The 18693-nt window shown below is 39.5% G+C and overlaps 1 protein-coding gene across 4 annotated transcripts in view; it reads right to left on the bottom strand.

The window, feature by feature from the left end:
* The window catches only part of PAPOLG (poly(A) polymerase gamma), a 40135-nt gene extending 26305 nt beyond the window's left edge, over window positions 1-13830 (bottom strand). For all 4 annotated transcript variants that reach the window (XM_032183629.1, XM_032183628.1, XM_032183627.1 and 1 more), the window contains exons 1-16: window positions 13800-13830; window positions 11859-12017; window positions 11723-11789; window positions 11017-11098; window positions 10824-10933; window positions 8681-8734; window positions 7507-7618; window positions 6808-6897; window positions 6236-6374; window positions 6009-6081; window positions 5806-5926; window positions 5422-5506; window positions 4981-5034; window positions 2964-3083; window positions 2648-2757; window positions 50-171 (exon numbers count right to left, since the gene is read on the bottom strand). In XM_032183629.1, the coding sequence (XP_032039520.1) occupies window positions 50-171; window positions 2648-2757; window positions 2964-3083; window positions 4981-5034; window positions 5422-5506; window positions 5806-5926; window positions 6009-6081; window positions 6236-6374; window positions 6808-6897; window positions 7507-7618; window positions 8681-8734; window positions 10824-10933; window positions 11017-11098; window positions 11723-11789; window positions 11859-12017; window positions 13800-13816 (1515 nt within the window). In that variant the 5' untranslated portion in view covers window positions 13817-13830. The remainder of the gene's footprint in view (window positions 1-49; window positions 172-2647; window positions 2758-2963; window positions 3084-4980; window positions 5035-5421; window positions 5507-5805; window positions 5927-6008; window positions 6082-6235; window positions 6375-6807; window positions 6898-7506; window positions 7619-8680; window positions 8735-10823; window positions 10934-11016; window positions 11099-11722; window positions 11790-11858; window positions 12018-13799) is intronic.
* Window positions 13831-18693: the final 4863 nt, after the last annotated feature.

Raw genomic sequence — 18693 nt, 5'->3', positions numbered from 1 at the left:
TAGTAAGCAAGAAAAAAATATGTCTAGAAGAGCCAAGTTTTTATTATACCTTCTTTCTTTTCTCTAAGGTTTCTGGAGGCAGAAAATAATGGAGATGCTTTCTTTTCACATGAGCCGCCTCGATCTTCATACCTTCCTTTAGCATGTTGATGTTGTTAGCCTGCCTGTAAACTAACATGAAATTTAGTGTTGTAGCTTAAATACTTAATGCGAACATCCCATTATTAAAGCTACATATGATTTCTTTAGAAACAGCAAGCCTTTAAGTCTGTTCTGCTCAAATGAAGAGCAAGAAGCTTTTAGTGTAACTGCACATAAAACACGACCCAAGCTTCCACATGCAGTCTCAAGATGTGTGGGCTGAGATACTACTTCCCATCCAGTAAAGATCAGATACATAAATATGGATTTGAACATAAATAGCTGTTACATACTCAGTAATAGCAGTGGTTTGCTAACTGTGCAGGTGATATCTGAGCTGATTTTAACTTAGGGGAGATAATATTCACTAGCCATTCTGGTTGAGAACTGAGAGAAGATCTAGTTGAATTTCTGAAACAACCCCACTGTGCACAGCTCAGAGACCAAACCCCTCAGTCAAGATTCAGGCTGGTTTGTCTGATATTTATGGTGGCAATTGTTTCTTCGACACAGCAGTTCAGTAACACCACACCACTTCTCAGTAGTTCAGGTGTTAAAATTCTATCTACTACAGAAAATAAAGATTGGATTTTTAGGGACATCTGACTTAACAGAATCTCAACAATTTCAGCAAGTTTTCCTTCACTGCCTACAAATAGCCTTTTATGCGTGTTAGTGTTATACTAGCACAGAAGTTACTAAGGAATTAAGTCGCATTTCAACAAGCTTATTTAACAGCCCAATCATGAGCAGAAGTAGGAAGTCAGCTTATTAATAGAGTAGGAATCAAAGGAAGGACATAGCCACGAGGTGGCTTGAAGTATTTCTAAAGGAGAAATAAGAGTGAATAAGGCACAAATGAATATTTATAACAATATGAACTGCTGTTTCAGAGAAAATCCAATCATGTTCTCAGGCAAAAGGGAGCTGACTTAAGAAAAGGCTCACTGCTTGGAAGGCTTATGACCTTCAGCCCAACAGCTTCAAGTTAACCTTTGTCCTCTAAAGGTACTCTCAGAGAAAAGGCATTTGATGAAATCTTTCTTGCTCACAACTGGTCACTCCCAAATTTGCCAAAAGGGCCTCACGCCTCCCAAGAAATACCTTTCCTGTTCAGTCTAATCCAAACCCTCTGCCAGAGGAAGCATACTATCAGCTGTGCTTTACTAGGTTTACTAAAAAGAAGAGCACAGCTACCTCAATCAAGTTCTTACATAGAAATAAAACAGTAAACCTCAGTTCTAGCCTGGCTCTTGGTAGCATGTAAGCCTTGTTGATATTTGCCACAACATTGAAACATTGTGAGATGCCTGAAGCAATAAATTAAGGTATAACAGTGCATCATGTCTAGTGGGTTAACTATACAGATGTTTGTTTCCTACAAGTCTGAGGAAGCCGTCTCACTTGGTTTGACAGTCAGACAAGAGTTTTGTTAGTCTTCCATGCCTTTCATACCAGAAAGCACAAGCCAAAAAAAGGTGGTCAGGTTTTTACTGCATTTTTAAGTGGAGAACTGAGCAAGACATCACAGCCCATGCTGGTACTATGGATAAACTCCCCATAAGTACAAGAAAATGCTTAAGGGAGTCCACTGTTTAAAGTTCTTTGTTCTAACGCACTTGTCACTTCAGAAAAGCAACCTCACTTTATTATTTGACAGCTAGTCATGAGCCTGACAGCACACATGCATTTCTGAAAGGCACGTGAACAGTCAGGTTGGGAGTAAGAAAATAGACAATGGCAGAGTAAGACCTACGACTTCAAGTGAGTCCTCCCTCTACAACCCCTTTAATCTAGCATTACCTGACAACACTTCCAATAATACTTCTTCTACATGTACCAAAAAAGCAGAAATGGAAGATGAACACAAAGATTTACATGCAAGACCGCCTGTAATTGCAGTGCAGCAACTCACTGGATTAAAGATCCCTCGATTATCATACACGAACTTATTTCGGAAAAATACAGTGAACTAACAAGTTGGTTTAGAACCTGCTACCAGTAACTCCCACTTTCTGCCGACAACTCCGACACATGTAGCTATTCCCAGTAAGCGAACACCTACAGACTCCTCATTTGACTGTCCATTTCATGAAATGCAGTTCCTTCCAGAAGGTGTTCAGTATGATATGAACAGCTATTTCACCTGACTATATTCATGCTTACTATGTGCCTATATCAAAAGGGACATCTTTGCTCATCCACTAAAACAGTGGAAGTGTTAGGCTTACACTAGCTGTGCCTCCTCCTTGTTGAATATTGCAATCCAGCCCTGCTTTCGTTGTATTTGCTGTCTATTCTTTCAGTAAACTTTGAAAGATTTCCTCACTTAGTATGAATGCAGCACACACTCGCTCCAAGAAGGACTTCACTGAAGTGTCAGAACAGGAAGGCTTTATTCTTCACCTTGTTCTCTAGGTAAACATTTCACTTAATGAAGCAACTTTTCCAGTAGAATCAAAACCAAACACTACAAGACTAGAGCAAAACACAAACATAGGCTTACCTGTATCTGTGAATGACTGTATATCATATGTTAAATCAATGTTAACACTTTCTGCACTTTCCACTTTCCTAAATACGATTCCAAGAAACCACATTGACACATAGCCACCCCTAAAAAAAAAAAAGACAGGTTAACATATTTATCGGATTATGCTGATAACACACATTTGAGTACCCAAGAGCCTCCAGAAAGAATTGAGCAACTCGTGTCCACAGAACCATAGGTATATAACAGAACATGTTTATATTAATCTCAGGTTATCTAACAAGTTAAATACATTTGCCCAGCCATATTTAAGTAGAGTAACAAAACTCACTGTTTACGGTGTTCTTGGTTGCCAGGAAAAGACTGGGGATTTACATGTGCAATATTTATAAACTCATTTCTCTCCAGGTTTCCAACCAGCACACGAATTTTAGATTCGACAAGGCCAACCCTAAGAACAGGAAATATTTGTTTTTACTGTATTCCCCACAATAGTTATATACCTTTTATGTAATGCTAGTACAAAAATGCTAACCGAAGAGGAACTTTCATTCATCTTAACAGATAGATTTTATACCACACTGCAGCTTGAGATGGTTCCAGTAATATTTGAGCTTTTGAGTTTCCAAAGACTGAGTTACTTAAGTTTATCTAATTTGTTCTTATCTTCAACATGTATTATATGTTTAATCTGAATTGTGAGAGTACAAGTAGTATACCCCTGCAACTCCAGCTGCATTTCAAAGTAGAAAAAACAATCATAGATTCAGGAAAAAACCTCAAGGACAACTGCTTGATCATAGCTGGGTAAAGACGCAGTTCTCCTTACAGATTGATCAGTGGAAGGAGTTTACTACTCTCCAACCAGAACTGAACTGAAAACATAATTCCTTTAACAACAAAACATAATTCCTTTAACACAATTCCTTTAACTTCTTTACTGAAAGGGTTGTGAGGCATTGGAACAGGCTGCCCAGGGAAGTGGTGGAGTCACCATCCCTTGAAGTCTTCAAAAGACGTTTAGATGTAGAGCTTAGGGATATGGTTTAGTGGGGACTGTTAGCGTTAGGTCAGAGGTTGGGCTCAATGATCTTGAGGTCTCTTCCAACCTAGAAATTCTGTGATTTCTGTGAAATATTCTGGTCACCTTAACTTTATTACAAATTTACCAAGCTACAAGAACCATGATGAAGGCTTTTCATTTCAAGAAAGTAGTGCCATTTTAGCTAACACCACAGATAGCTCTAAATAACAAAGACTTTTAACTGCTTTTAAAGTTATCTTAGACAGGTAAGAGATGTGCTATCTACTTTCAAATCCATCCAAGAGCTGGTGAAGTAAATGTGGCCTTATGACATACAAACTATCTTTTGCTTTTTAGTTCTCACAGCTGTACAACCAAGCCCCATTTGCCTCCATTTCTGTCATGACAAAAGCCTGCTTCTACTGGAGTCAGAACTTTCCTCATCTTTGTGAGATACATGAAAAACTTTGTTCTACTAGAAATCATTCTTTAAGCCATTTGCCTATAAATCCTTGTTGCACACCTGATTGATTAACATCAAGCTGTAGGTGATACAATTTAAAGGAAAAAGTCAGAAAGCTCAGAAGAAATCATCTACTAGCAACGTTTAGAAATATAACATCTTTAACAGAATATCACTGCAAAGCTAAAAACAAAAATGCACGTTACAGTACTTGAATTGCTTACTACTTCCCCTTGCTTCAGCATTCATACAATTATTCAGCACATTCACATAGGTCAAACAAGTTATATTGACATATCTCCCCTGAGACAGTTACAAACATCTCATCATAAGTAGTGAATTCCTCTAATTATAATTGAGGTTGTTCTCATAGTTTTGTAAAAACTGATCACCACTGCAGCCATTAACCTATCCACTATTGGCCATACCAAAGTGCCAATTTATTTTTCAGCACTAAACAGAAGAGGTAAGAACACTAATAACTTAAAACTCAGGAAATACTATTTATCAGCATTCAGATGGTCTGCACTGAGCACAGGATTTCTCTCAAATATAACAGCCTGGTTTTACTTCACTGGAGAAAGGCAGCTAATTTCAGAGCCTACTTACCTACCTAGAGCAACTCAGCACCAAGTACAATTTTGTTCCAAATTAGATATTACATCCAAGAAACAAGTTATAAAACCAAGTCTTTTCAGGCTACAGAGCACTGGTCTACAGAGTGGGGTGTGTGCACAATACAATTCATTAATATGCAGGAAAGAAATATTGAAGCTTCAGTAACGTGTGACAAGTTATACACATACATGTATCGAAGGTACATGCTCAAAAAGAAGTTTGGAGACTTTGGTAAAGTCTTACCATTCTAAGTGATGCTCTTCAGTATAGGCACTAGCAGTCAGTACAATATAATGTCTAGAAGAAAATGGAAATGTAATAGCTCAGGATGTTATTCCTTTAAGCAAAGCCAAAGCTGCCTTAAATATCTAGAACATAATTTCTACTAAAGACAGACTATGTCCTGTATTCAGCACAGTATTAACTGAAAAAAAAAAGAGTATATTTTAGAATCACATTCTGCAACATTCAAAATGCTGCAGTTCATTTTTTCCCCTCATGAAGACTGTAAAGGGCCTAACAGTTTCCTGTATCTCCCCTGCGCTCACCCTTACCCAAAGGTAACTCCGCTTAATTTTTCAGCAACACAAACATTAATGTCATCTTCTATTTACAGTTAGAACTCAGTATGCCACCCAGTACACAAACCATTCCAAGTTCAGAAAACACAGATTGCATACATACTTGTACTTCTGAAAGAAGTTTGGTGGCTCAAGGAGCTTTGGCCAGTCTAACTTCCCTTGAAGAATCTCATTTGTTACTGCAAGACCTAGAGTTGAAAAAAATTATTTTTAAATAAATTCAAAAAAAAAAGTATCACCGCACAATATAAACTCTGCAAGATAAGTCCTGAACACTAAGAGAGGAGAAAGCATGAGTTCACTTGACACAGCACATATGTGCTATGATAATCTGTGGTAAAACTGGTCCATGTTGCTTACAAGTGGCCTATTTCTCAGAGATCCATTATGCCTAATGGAGCAGGACACCTCACAGAATATAACCAATGCAGTTTCATATAGCAAGCATACCTTTTCATCAGTTAATAAGCACAGAAAGCTATATTACCATGTTTGAACTCCTCTACCATTACAGCTCGTGTTGATGTAGATACGTTGTATGTAGAGTTCTGCTGTGGATAGGCTGGGGTGATGATGGGCATTACATGATATCTGTCTGCTGGGTTGACCTACAACGTTAAAACAGTTCTGCTTAGTATCAGTTTAACCTAGAAGAAAGTTTAAAGGCTCCTGAGTTTAATGTCTACATACCCTAGGGTCCCATACTGGTAAGTTAAGATTACTCTCTTCAGGTTGTTTCAGCAAAACAGGATTTGGCCATTCCCTATAAAAGACAAGCCATTAACTAACAACTGTATTTTAAGACTCAGTCACGTAATTCAGACTAGGACTCAATGTTGAAACACATTTTTAAAGAAGTAGCCTTAAGTGTTACTACTCTATACAGATTGAAATTGTCATACAACAATAGCTCTTACCATTTTGAGAAAACCAAGAAGAACTTGTTCACAAGAGTAGATGCCAATGCATTTGGATAGAGCTGACATGTTCTTGCTACTAGCATTGCCCAGGAAACACCACCAAGAAATCCCAGCATATTGGAGTAAATACCACGCCCTGGAATGGATACTTCCTAGTTAGTATTCTTTCAAAAAGCCACATCCTTCAAATGTACATCACTGATTTACTACACCATTTCCCAAAATACTGCTACTCTGAAATCCACCTGTACTGCTACAGCTGTCGCTTCAGAAGGAAGTTCTGCCATTGTTCTAGCACTTGCCATAGCTACATTCCCATATGTTATTTCCCCATTCAATAGACACCAAGATTTTATGGCTTAACCTGGCATTTTTATCATTTGTCGTCATGTTCCTGATCAGCAACACAGCACCTTTAGATTTAAAACAAGTTAAAAAGCTAAGCCTATTACCCAGACATCCGAAGAACTATCCAAAACTGGAAGTGCTTCCAATAGTCTTAGAAACTTATTTTTCATCATGAAATGCCTCTGAAATGTTTAAAGATCACGAACAATGACACCACTCACGTTTTGCCCACAGTTTAATCGCGCGGAGTGTGAGCCGGAAGTTCTCCTGATTTGGCACTAGATGTAGTATTTCATCAGTAACTCTGCAGCCTGTAGAAAAGGTTTAAGTATAAAGGTTTGCTGTAACATGTACAAGCCAGTTGTATGCTCTACTGGATCAATAGTTTACAATTTAACATTCAAATCCACAAAAAACTACCTTAGATGACTTGCTTTGCATTACCTTGATTACCCACAATATTCAGTATTATCTCCAGTAATAGATGTACTCAACCACTTTCTCATAGCCAGGCTACAGCCAACACATCTTAATAAGGCTTTTCTACACGGATTCTGAAAGCTAGATTTCTTACAACAGTCAGGCACAATTACAACAGCTGGTGTTAAACAGAGCACATTAGGATTTGAATATTCTAAACACCTTTATTTCTGAATTACAGCACTCCCTTCTCTATCAAGTTTTCCACTTATTCACACGAAGAGAGTTCTGTGGTAAACTGCAACAACACACACTGTTGAAAGGAATGGGAAATACAGGCCTATCTAATCACTATTCACAGAAACATTAAATGTCACCTCCTCAGGTCTTAAGCATACAGAAGACTGGTTGTGCATCTTGTGCAGAAAGTTGGACTGTGTAACGTGCATTCACTATCAGCTTCAGTAACGTTTTCTTTTTAAATGTGTAAACACGCTTACCATTTAAGCTCCTTATGCATCTTATATCCAGGCTTCTTAGACTGGAGTCATCTCTTAGATCCAGATTATCAGAAATGGTTTGCATAGACAGTCTTGCGAACACAAGATCAATCTTAGAGTAAAGAAGCATGAGTTAGCATACCATAGTTCGCAAACAGCCTGCTAGTGGGAGAGAACAAGTACTATCTACAGAAGGGGTGAATGTTCATGTTTAGAATCACATAGCATAGGTGCACCTCCAAAAACTTGCCCAGAAATTCAATTGCCAGAAGTTCCGTATTTTTATTTACAAAACCTACAGAGCATCATCTTTCTTTTTAAACCAATAGAAAACTTCCTTTTCCAATGGCAACTGTAAATTTAGAGTGTCTTTTCAACATTAAAAAGAAGTTGCATCCTAACTCCATAACTAAGCTTAAATTCACTCACTTCAACTACAGCAACAGGCTTTTTCTTTACATGGTAAGCCCTTTTGATCCTGAAATGTTTTTTTTTTTTTCCAGTACAGTCTGGGGTAAGAAAATTATCCTGACAATGTCTTTACATTATAAACACCAGAAAAAGGCTGCTGAGTGTCTTCATCACAGCAACTACCAAGCAGTAACTTGCTTGGATACTACAACCCACAGCTCTTCATTCATAGGAGAAGGCTTATTCAAGATACAAGGATTCCTGCAGCTGAAGAGCCTAGGCAGAAATCAAATGAGTTTTTTTTTTCTTATCACATTTGTTTCATGATCGCTTCCTTTCTGATTTGCAACACAATGTTTTGTCCACCCACAACTCATACAGTGATACACACTACACACAGCCCTTTGTGGAAAATGAGCTTGTCAGAGCCAATAAGAATTAACAAAGATTTTACCTTTATTCCCAGTCTGCACAATCCTTGTGAAATACATGCTATTCAAGTAGGCTACCTTAGTCTACAGCACAGCTTTAGAGAAAGATGTCCTTGACATTCCCACGTGTGCCGGGCTTCCTAGGGACTTAGCTCCCCATAAGCTCCAATCCTACTGCAGTCTTGTTCTGGGTTGTGTAGGGTTGTTCAATTACAGCTTCTTAAACACTTTAAGGTACCAGAAGCCTTGTAAGATTTCCAGGGACCTGTGACTGCTAAATTATACCACTGCAAAGCAAGAAAGATAAACCATGCTTAAAATGAAATTCTTACCTCAATGCCATCAAACTCAAACTTGACAACTGGGACGTAGGCATCTTCTACTGCCTGTAACGGAGAGGATAACTATATGAAAGTGCCTTTTTGCTACTTTCACATTTCCCTTAGACTACAATAAAACACAACGATTATACTGCTGAGCTATGCAATATCAAGACTGAAGTGCTTCTGAATCGACAAAACTATGTAAGATGCAGGTAGCATAGTAAAAATATGGTATCAAAACAAACTTTAAAAAGTAGTTTAGCCTCATTAGCTATACAAATGAAGTCCTTCACTGTGTCTGCCAGAAGACTAGGCTAGGGGAACACTTCTCCAGTCCTGTAGCTTAGACAGAAGGAAGGCTATACTGTGTAGTTTGCCTCCCAAACTTGAAGCAGCAGGTCATAGACACATCAGAACTTCTTTCCCATCTATGAGGACTGGCCTGAGTTGAATCAAACCGTTACATTTTCCCAAGGAAAGTCTGTATGTTCAATACATATTGAAAAGCTTACAGCTCACTTTTCCCTTTTGTGTTTTTAATGGTAGTCAGGGATAAACAAATACAGCCCTCAAACTTCATGTGAACACAGGACTGTTACAGTTTCCAGCTCAGGTTTCTAGAAGGAACTGCTACAGGATAACCATTCCAAGTGCTGACTGTCTGGTCCTACAGGAACAAAGTCTTTCTCCCCTATGCTTAAGACTCAGACTGCACACAGTTATTAAATGCAGCAGCCCTATCTGACCACATAGGGATAAGCAATTCAGGCATCCTGAAATTGGAGCAATTAACTTGAAAGCAAGTCTAATAAAATATCCCACACCTTCTTTAATTCTTATGTAAGAAAAAAAAAGAGCATCTGACATCCTGAAGGGAAGGTATCGGGGCAAAGCAAACTAGCCTCTGTTCAGCAAGAGGCCATGTGACTGCAGGCCTCCAGCAGAGGCCAAAAACTAGCACTAGAGCACACCTTGCTAAGCTAAGGAAGAAAGTAACTGCCTCTATCCACTCCACCTTTTCTGAAGGGTTCACACACTCATCTCTTCTCAGACTAATTACCTCAAGATGCTTCACATCTCATTGCAGCTCTCAAAGAAACATGGACTCCTTGGAGATAGTGCCAGGAATCACCCACAAAACGAGTGAAGCACTAGCAGAAGGTGAGAGGATGTCAGAGATTTAACTCTGGCAACAATGAATGCTAAATGGCTGTTCTAGTAGCCCTGTAATATTACTTGCTAAATATTTTAAAGCAAACAGCCATCTTGAAAAAGGAAGGGTTTTTTACAGCTTTCGGTTAAGTATCACGGTACTGTGATTGAACATTACAGTTCATCTTGATTAGTCACACAAACAAGCCTGAACATTGTCTATCTCCTGTAGAAGATGCACAGCAAGGTATCGAGCCTTCTCTAGACACTTGAGATACTATTCCACTAGAGCCCTGAAGGTTTATCTTCCTTTTTTTTTCCCCTCATAAGGAAAACTGCATTATCCCTGTTTACTGAGCAGAAGTTGAGAGGTCAAGAGTTCATTTTTACATGCAAGACAGACATGAAACATCCTGAAGGTGATTTTATAAAGCAGATGAACTTAGCAGGAGCCATGCAGTGAACATACAACATTAGATAAAGCTGTCAGAATGCATCACCAATGCTAAGGCTCAAGCAAAGTACCAAGAACAGGACTAGAGGCAAACAACTTAGAGGTCCTGAAGTATATCCAGATGAACTCCATGGCACATGTACTGACAGAAGACTTTCTTTGTCACATTCATCTGCCTTAATTTTTTGATTGCCCCTTCTTCCTGCATGTAGGCATTAACTTCACTTCTTAGCCCCTTACTATATCCAAAACTCAAGCAAAGCTCTTAGGTACAGAGCCCCATTTTTTGCTACAGCTGACTCATTCCCAAACCATGGGTAGGGCAGAAGACAAGTATACCACAAAGATTCCTACGATGTATAGTCATCAGGAAGAGGAACCAAAACCTTGACTTCAACATTTTCATACTACAGAAAGTATTTTAAAAATGGATCTGAATGTTTTTTTATTATCTTTGGCTTATAAGGCATTCGTTAGTAGTGGAAATTGTGAACATGAATATTCTTATTTGTAGAAGTCAGTGTATGAAGGAGAGAACTTGCTTACTCTTAGATTTTTTATTTCTTCTTGATGCTTTAGTTTTTCAATGAGTGACTGAAAGAAATCTGATCTTTCCACGTGTCTAGGAGCAACGCAAAGAGCATCTATGTCAGCACCTGCAGAGAGATTCCATTTCTTCTGTTATTGTTGGAAGTCACTTTCAAAAATTACAACTACGACCAGATAACTAAAGCCCTACCTTTGGTGTGTACTCCAAGCCTGTAAGAACCAAATGTAAATATTTTGCCACCAACATCTGCTACGACTGAAGGGGGAAGATTCTGTGGGCAGAGAAAGAGTTCACTTTAGAATATGATACATACTGACCCACATGCAGGCTTAATTAACACAAATTACTTAGAAAGACAGAAGCAGCCTCCTTAAACATGTTTTCTCACTCCCACACAGAGTTGTTAGTCTAACAGACTTGTTTCTTAAAGTGAGCCCTTACAACTCCAAAAAGTATAAGCAATGCAGCAGTCCTTTCATTAATTTAGACAAATTACAACTTATTAGGCTTCCCTGCAGATGTACATAAATCAATAGAATTCAGGAGCTATACAATAGGCAAGTCTAGCATAAATTCAAATTAGATGAGTGCTGTAAGCTGCTTGGGGCATAATCAGTGCCCATTTACCATCTGACCCCACAATAAATTACTTCTCTCTTAACTGCAACAGTCAACTGACACAACCACTTCTTAACTTTATGCACTGTCCCAAAGACTTCAAGAAACATATGAAAAATCTTTCATACCATATTTCAGTGGCAGTTACTACAGTCCTGCTTGATATTTAAGAGGAAGGTTAGAAGTTGAACTTTAGCGTAAGTCCTAGTGGTGTGGCCTTCAAAAGAAGTGAAAAGACTTCAGCTCTTTTGATAAGAGTATTACAAGAAATCCTTACCTTGCTCTCACCAAGTTCTGAAATCCATTCTTTGACCAAGTTATTCAGTTTACCAAGAACAACCAGCCTGTAAAGAAAACTCACATTACATTTGTCCTCAAATTTAAGAAAGATTAACAAATTAGTTTTATTATACCTGTGATTCAGTTCTTCTTCATCCTCAAATACCCCAAATGGTTTCATTGCTTCAACTAGCTTCTGAGTGTGAATATAATCTATATCCTTAGGAGGAGCCAAGCTAATTGGAGAGGTAATTCCATAGTGCCTTTGAGGCTGGTTCTGCAGCATAGAGGTACTGTGGAAGAAAATAAAATAGTCAAGACTCTACAAAAGCATAAAAAAATAATTGGGTAACACTCTTCAGCTAACAGGTTTCCAGATCAATTTCTCTTTTACCCATCATTGACATAAATGAGAAGAAAATGCCGCTTCTGAATTTAAGACACTTGCAGTACAAGTTCAGCTAAATCAGTCAAGAAGTGCTTAAAACATCAAGGTGTCCGACCCATTGTGGTTGGAATAGGATTAGGAAAGACTTAAACAATTTCAACAGCTGATTTAAAGAAGTCATAAAAAGTTCTTTTAAAAAAAAAATTCTAAATGCTTCCTTCACAGAAGGAAGGCAGAGCACTCTCTCTGCATAGTTTTATTCGAACACAGATATAGCTTTTAGTTGTCCTGGTTTTCTTCCTCCCCCCGTATCTTTTTTTCCACACTAAGTTCTTACTACTACATTCTCTAAACTAAAATAGAAAGTTTTGTCAGCTTCCATTTTAAAAGTGATAGTATTGATAATTATTATTTTCTTTCCCACAAAACCTCTCTCATAAGAAATACAAGAAAGCCTATATTTCCTCCATAATTTGGCATACCCTACAGCCAAGTTAAAACACCTGCAGCAGCTTTCCAGCATGCAGAAGGCCGCCACCACCTGACTTTCATCCCCTATTCTTGCTACAAGGACCAACATAAAACCCAATACCATTCAGATATATCAAATATTCTTAATACCAAATTCTTTCAGTCTATAGTAGAAACTTTTCAACCACACACTGCTGCAAGTTTAACCTCAGTTTAAAAGTTGAGGGGAAACAGCATTTGAAAAGTTTTATTTAAAGGGTGATTTAAGCCCAAGTGAGTTTTTTCTTCTTCAGGAAGTTGCTTTACTTTTCTCTCTCAGGTATACTGGACTGACAAATGTGTACAAAGGGATCTTAAGAGAAAGTAGAATACATAGCATGCTACCTACACATCTGTAAGCCTTCTGTTTAGGTGAGAAACCTGTTGCAGCTTAAGATTTCCCCAGCTCTTGCTCTGTCTACCACAGGCAACCACTCCAACATCTTTCTGTTCTGATAGACCCTGATTTTGCACAAGGAGATAACTTAAACCGATCTGCTCCAGGTTTTATCGGTTATGTGCAAGTTTAGAAAGCCGCAGACCCTGGAAGCCAGACGATAAATTCACATTTACTGCAGGTCCAAGAGCTGTGCCAGCACTTGCACCCAGGAGGTCTGCCTGCCCTGAGCTCTCACACCTCGCTGCAGCAGGAGGGGATCCCCAGGCACTCCTGTTCACAACCACTAACAGCACAGGACCAAAAAAAGTTTTTTTTTCTTCAGAAAACATCACTAACTGACAGCAGTACACACCCGGACAGGAGTGCTCAAGCAGCAGAAGATGCTTTCTATCCCTATCGCACTGACTGCCTCAGGTAAAAAAAAAAAAAAAAAAAAACCTGCAGACACCTGTAGGCGAGTTGCAGCACCTCGTTACCGACACAGACACTCAGAGCAAGGCGCTTTTCGGATTTCAGCCCGACACAGCGCACAAGAGCGCCACAAACACCTCAGAGCTGGCAGGCAGCCGCTGGGTACGACAACAAACCCCACCACACCGCGGCTCTCCCGCGCCCAGAACCGAAAACACCCGCACTTATTGCGTTTTTCTTTACCAAAACAAAAACCCTCAACCCGTGCAGCCCCTCAAAACACGCCCCAGCAGCTTATTCCCGTTATTTAAGCCGCTTTCCCTCCCCCCCGAGCGCAGCGCTCCCCGGCGGCCCCGCCTCACCCACCCGCCCGTCTGCTTCATGGCACCCGCCCCGCGTCCCGCGCTCCCCGCTCCCTTCTAGCCCGCGCCCGGCCGCCATCTTCCCGGCGGCCCCCGCGGCGCCCGCCCACTGGGGGGGGAGGGGGGTTCAGGCCACGCCCCCTCTGTGGCGGCTCCGCGCCCCCTGGCGGCCGTTGGCGGCTGAGGCGTTGGAGCCGTTGCCCGCCAACCCCCCCCCACAGCCCTGCCGCCGCTCCTCGCCCTCGTAAAACGGGGAAATTGTTATTGTTGTGGCACCGTACTGAAAGCCACCTGAGGAGAGAGGAGTGCTTGAAAAGGCAGAGCTGCCCCTGGCGCTTGGTTGCTCTCGTTCAGTGCTGGAGGCGCAGCTCAGGCTTGCCCCCGAAAATCGCTTTTCTGTGAAGTGAAAATGCCGTCAGGCTGAGGGAAAAACGTCTTCCCTCACAGCTCGGGCACTGCACCCCGCCCTGGGTGTCAGGTGTTGTTCGGGGTACAGTTCCCAAATGTTAAAGAGTGATCAAAACTTAAGCTGCTATCGGGACAATTTAACTTATACTGGGAGGATTTAATACGCATCATCACCAACAGCGGCAACAGGGAACTGTGGGCTCATGAGGTAAATTTATTGCAGTGTGTGATTTTGGACCAAAGCAGTCCGTAAGGCTGCCTAGTATAAACTGGGTATTGAAGCAGTGAAAATATCCTGGAGAGGATTCTCCTGCACCGTGGTGTTTGAGGGTCATTTCCCCACTCACATTTTTGAGATCGTATAAAGTTAATTTTTTAACATTATTTTATTCTTAACTGAACATTTGGAAAAAGATTACTTTCCAACAGCTCTGATGCCTTGTAATATCAGAGCTGTTCTCTGAGATTAGCAAACCCAGCATTTCTGTACTTCGCAGGATCACCTACAGTGCCTTTCCTGAAGTAAAACAATTTTCGTCTTTTCAAATGCTTTCAAGAAGTACAGACTAATTTTCTGACCTGAGTTTTCACAAGGTAACAAAAGTTTGGTATTCAGACACGAAGGTAGATTTACCAGAAGAGCCATATCTACCCTACTCAAAGACCTTCCTGCTCTGAAATGTTAAAACCTGATTTGTTTCTGTAGGGATTTTTGAATATTTGCATGGCAGTACTTGCACTGACATTTCAGTCTTCGAAAATCAGATGCTTCTGAAAGAAGTTGCCCTGGTAAAGCAAAAAAAATAAATTTCCAAGCAAATTTTTGTTGTTGTTGTTGTTCATTTGTTTGTTTTTCCCTAGCCCCACCCTTTTTATTTTCAGACACATTCAGAGATTTATTGGGGTTTTCTTGAACACTTCACGCATTTCACGTTCCTCATAACATCACTGTTGTCCCTGGATCTGGAAAACTATTGTTTGTGTGCTGCCTTCTGTTCTCTGGCTGACAGCATCTGTGTGAGGAAAACACCTTATTTTATTTTATTATTTTTTTCTGGGTATAGATAGCTAATTAGACAATCTCCTTTTTATCTGTTTCTGCTTCCTGCTTTTAGTAGCGCACTGGTAGCTGTGTTTGCCTTCTGATGGAGGGGTATTAAGGGAGAGGGGACCTCTTTCATTAAATCACCCACAACACTTAACAGGTCACCAAGCACGTAAGTTTTTCCTCAGGTGCTACAGAGAAGCAGCAACTGTAATGTTAAACACAAATGGAGACTAATCAAGCTTAACTTGATTGCTTAAATCGTGTATGCTGCGAAAGAGGTAGGGTGCTTGGTGCCTGAGAAGCAAAAGCTATTAAAGATGGGTGAAGTGTGATGGCTAGCTTGTAATTTTTTATAGCAGTTAAAGCTAGAAAAAATAAGTAATATACAGGTTGTGGAAAAGATTAGTTGTAAGGTGCTATAAGTGCAATAGTTTAATAATGATTTTATTATTTTCATTGAGCTTATGAATTTTGCTATGTAGTATCATCTTTTAAAAGATACTTGAGGGACAGAACTGAGGAAATGTGTTGGAGGTGACTGTCTTGTGAGTATTCCTTTATACAAAACAAAGTGTTTCTGTTCTTTATTAGCCGGCTATCTAGAACTTTTTTAAATATGTAACTCTTGTGTTGTACCTACTTGGTTTCTGCAATGTCATTTGAAGCAGTAACTGAAGCCTTTTATGTTTTTAGGCTCTGCAAAATTTGTGTAGAGTTTGTTTTAAGACATTTTTCTCTGTTATGTGTCTTCTAATAGCTTTAAAATACTTTGGATGGAGTCTGGGCTATAGAAATGCTTGATAACTATTGAAGTAATTCTACTATGGGATTAATTTTTTCTTTCTTCGTATTTTTTTTTTTCTGCATAGAATGTGATTCTATTTCTACGAGCTATCCAGATCGTATATTGGAGAAATGAAGTCTACTTTCTTAGAGTGGTGTAGGGTGTTTTGTTGTTGTTGTTGTATTTTCTTCGTTTTTAATTGTTGATTTGTTTTAGAAGAGTAGAACTTCTTTACAGCATAAATGAGGCTGTGCTTGAGCATTCCCAGTCTGTTAGAGGTTGTTACTGACTTTGTGGAGATGTATATTATAAATATAAATGTACGGATAGTGCATTTTCATGTTTTCTAATCTGTAGATTTTGTATTTTCGTCTTACTCACTAAGTCAATAGCGGTGTTTTGTGCCTTAAAAACCACTTATAGGAGACCATATGCTTGTTAGGCTTCTAAAATGTAATAGTCTAAATATTTATGTCTGGTGAAAAGAAGTTATAGGCTTAGTATAGGTTTTGCTATTACAGCTTCCTATTTGTTTTCTACTCGTATCCGTTCATATATTTAACAGCTGCTTATGTATTCCATTGGTCATATTTTTTTGTAAGTGCCCTTTTTCATTGGAAAGGGACAATCTTGTCACTTTTCCTTTACAAATAATTTTTGTTTATTTGAAATGTGCTTAAGTAGCTTTTCACTCACCATGCGTGCAGTTTATGTAAGTTAAAGTCCTTGCCGTGTTAACTTTGGCTAGATAAATCAGGCCAACTGTCCTATTATGCAGTCAGAAACACTGAGGTAAGTAGAGGAGAGAGAATAGATTGGAAGGATGGAGGTGGATGAAGCGTTTTTCCAGTATTCCCAAGTGAAATTTGGTACCTTATACAGATAAGATTCTTTCCATGTAAGCTATACCCTCATAAAATAATTCCATAAAAACTGGTCTAATCCAGGTTGTTATGACTCTTCTCCTCTCTGGGGAGTCCACTGCCAAGCTGGTGTTGAGCTAGGGCAGTCTCCTAACTGGGAGCGTGAGGGCTCCTGAATGCTGCTTCTGGTGCAAGGGAGGAAGCAGGACCACAACTTGCCTGTGGAGGTGGAGACATGGGATGATAGCAGTCTGGATTTAGTTCAGTTTATAGTGCGTCCTCAGGAGGTAGTGTGCCCCCAAAAACGTATTCTTCTCCAGTATTTCAGATGACTTAAGGAAAGCTGTCATTTTCCCTACAAGCTAGTTGGTGTTCCAGTAGTAGGGAGGTAGCTCGGAGGCTTTTACCTTTGGGGGGACAGCACAACTATTAACTTTATAGGCTCAACTTTTATCCATAGAGGGATGCATGTTAATATTACCACGGTCAGATATTGTGACTCAAATGTTACAGGGTGAACTTTCTGTATCTCCTGGGTATGTGAAGGGTTGTCCGTGCTCAGATCACCTTTCAACGTAAGTGCCATCTCTCAGCTGACTTACTGGTAGCTTTGGTTGTATGCATTTATCTGGAGATGGTTCTTGTACTAAAAGAAATGTCTCTGAGGAGCTGATGTTCATGAGGGAAAGCACAGCTAGAGTCATGTGGCAATGGTATCAAGCAGTGCGCCTATGTGAATGGAAAACTTGGGATGTTTTACTGTTATTTCCTAGTCGTGCAGCTCTTTATCAGATGAATTATGTGTTGCAATCCATAAAAAGACATCTTTGCTCAGAAATATTTATCTATGTGCCATATATTTTATTTGGCAAGTTAATTTATGATTTTTCCTACGTTTGAATGTTCTGATGTGTTAATGATTGAAGGAGAATGAGAGTTAAAACCTTTGGTACACACGTGAAAATTTATGTACCAACAACTGCACCCAAACCTTTCCGCTGCAATATACAAAATTGGACTGAAAGGTGAAACTGCTATGGAGGAAATAGGTGATATTAAAACATTACCCACAGAACTGAGAATAATTTATCAGGCCAAGATTTTATTCAAACTTTGGATTCCTCTTACAAATAAGGAAGATGTTATCTGTGTAATGTACCATATTTCACTAAGGAAAGATTTTTGTCAGTAATAATTTGTATATATACACTTAGGTCCTGATGAATATCAGCTGAAAATAACATGAAATTCAATTCTGGAAAGCTGTCTTCTAACAAATGCTCTCAGGCTTTACCGTCTATCACGTTATATGGAAGATGTATGGGAAGAGATAACGTTCAACAATAGGAGGCAGGGTTGCTGAAAACAGATTTCAGATAGATGGATTCAAACAAGTGGTGGTTGAAGGTTTTTTTCCCCTCTTTCATGAATTTCAAGAACTTAAGGGACATAGTTCGATGAAATGTTGGTATTGGTAACTGAGTAAGCTATACAGAAATATAAATGCAGATAACGCTTATGTTTTAAGCCAGTCCAGACTGTTATTGCTGAAACACTTGTTGCTCAGAGGGTGTGTTCGGAGGGGACTATTATTAAGTTGCTGTATATCTTTCTAGGCGTGTTTGCTGCTAATAATAGCTATTAGCTTTTAGTTCCTGATACTGACAGTTCTAGTGTATTTCCTTGCTTATTTGTGGTCACCTGGTATGACTTCAGCTTGCCGCTGTACGCTAAGCCAGCAAAACAATACTTCTGCTTTGCATTATCAGGAAAGTCTTAAAACTTGTGTCCCTCA

The sequence above is a fragment of the Aythya fuligula genome, chromosome 3 (genome assembly GCF_009819795.1).
Source record: "Aythya fuligula isolate bAytFul2 chromosome 3, bAytFul2.pri, whole genome shotgun sequence".
Taxonomy (NCBI): domain Eukaryota; kingdom Metazoa; phylum Chordata; class Aves; order Anseriformes; family Anatidae; genus Aythya; species Aythya fuligula.
The sequence above is the reverse complement of the archived record's forward strand: the minus strand, read 5'-3'. Positions and strand labels throughout refer to the sequence as shown.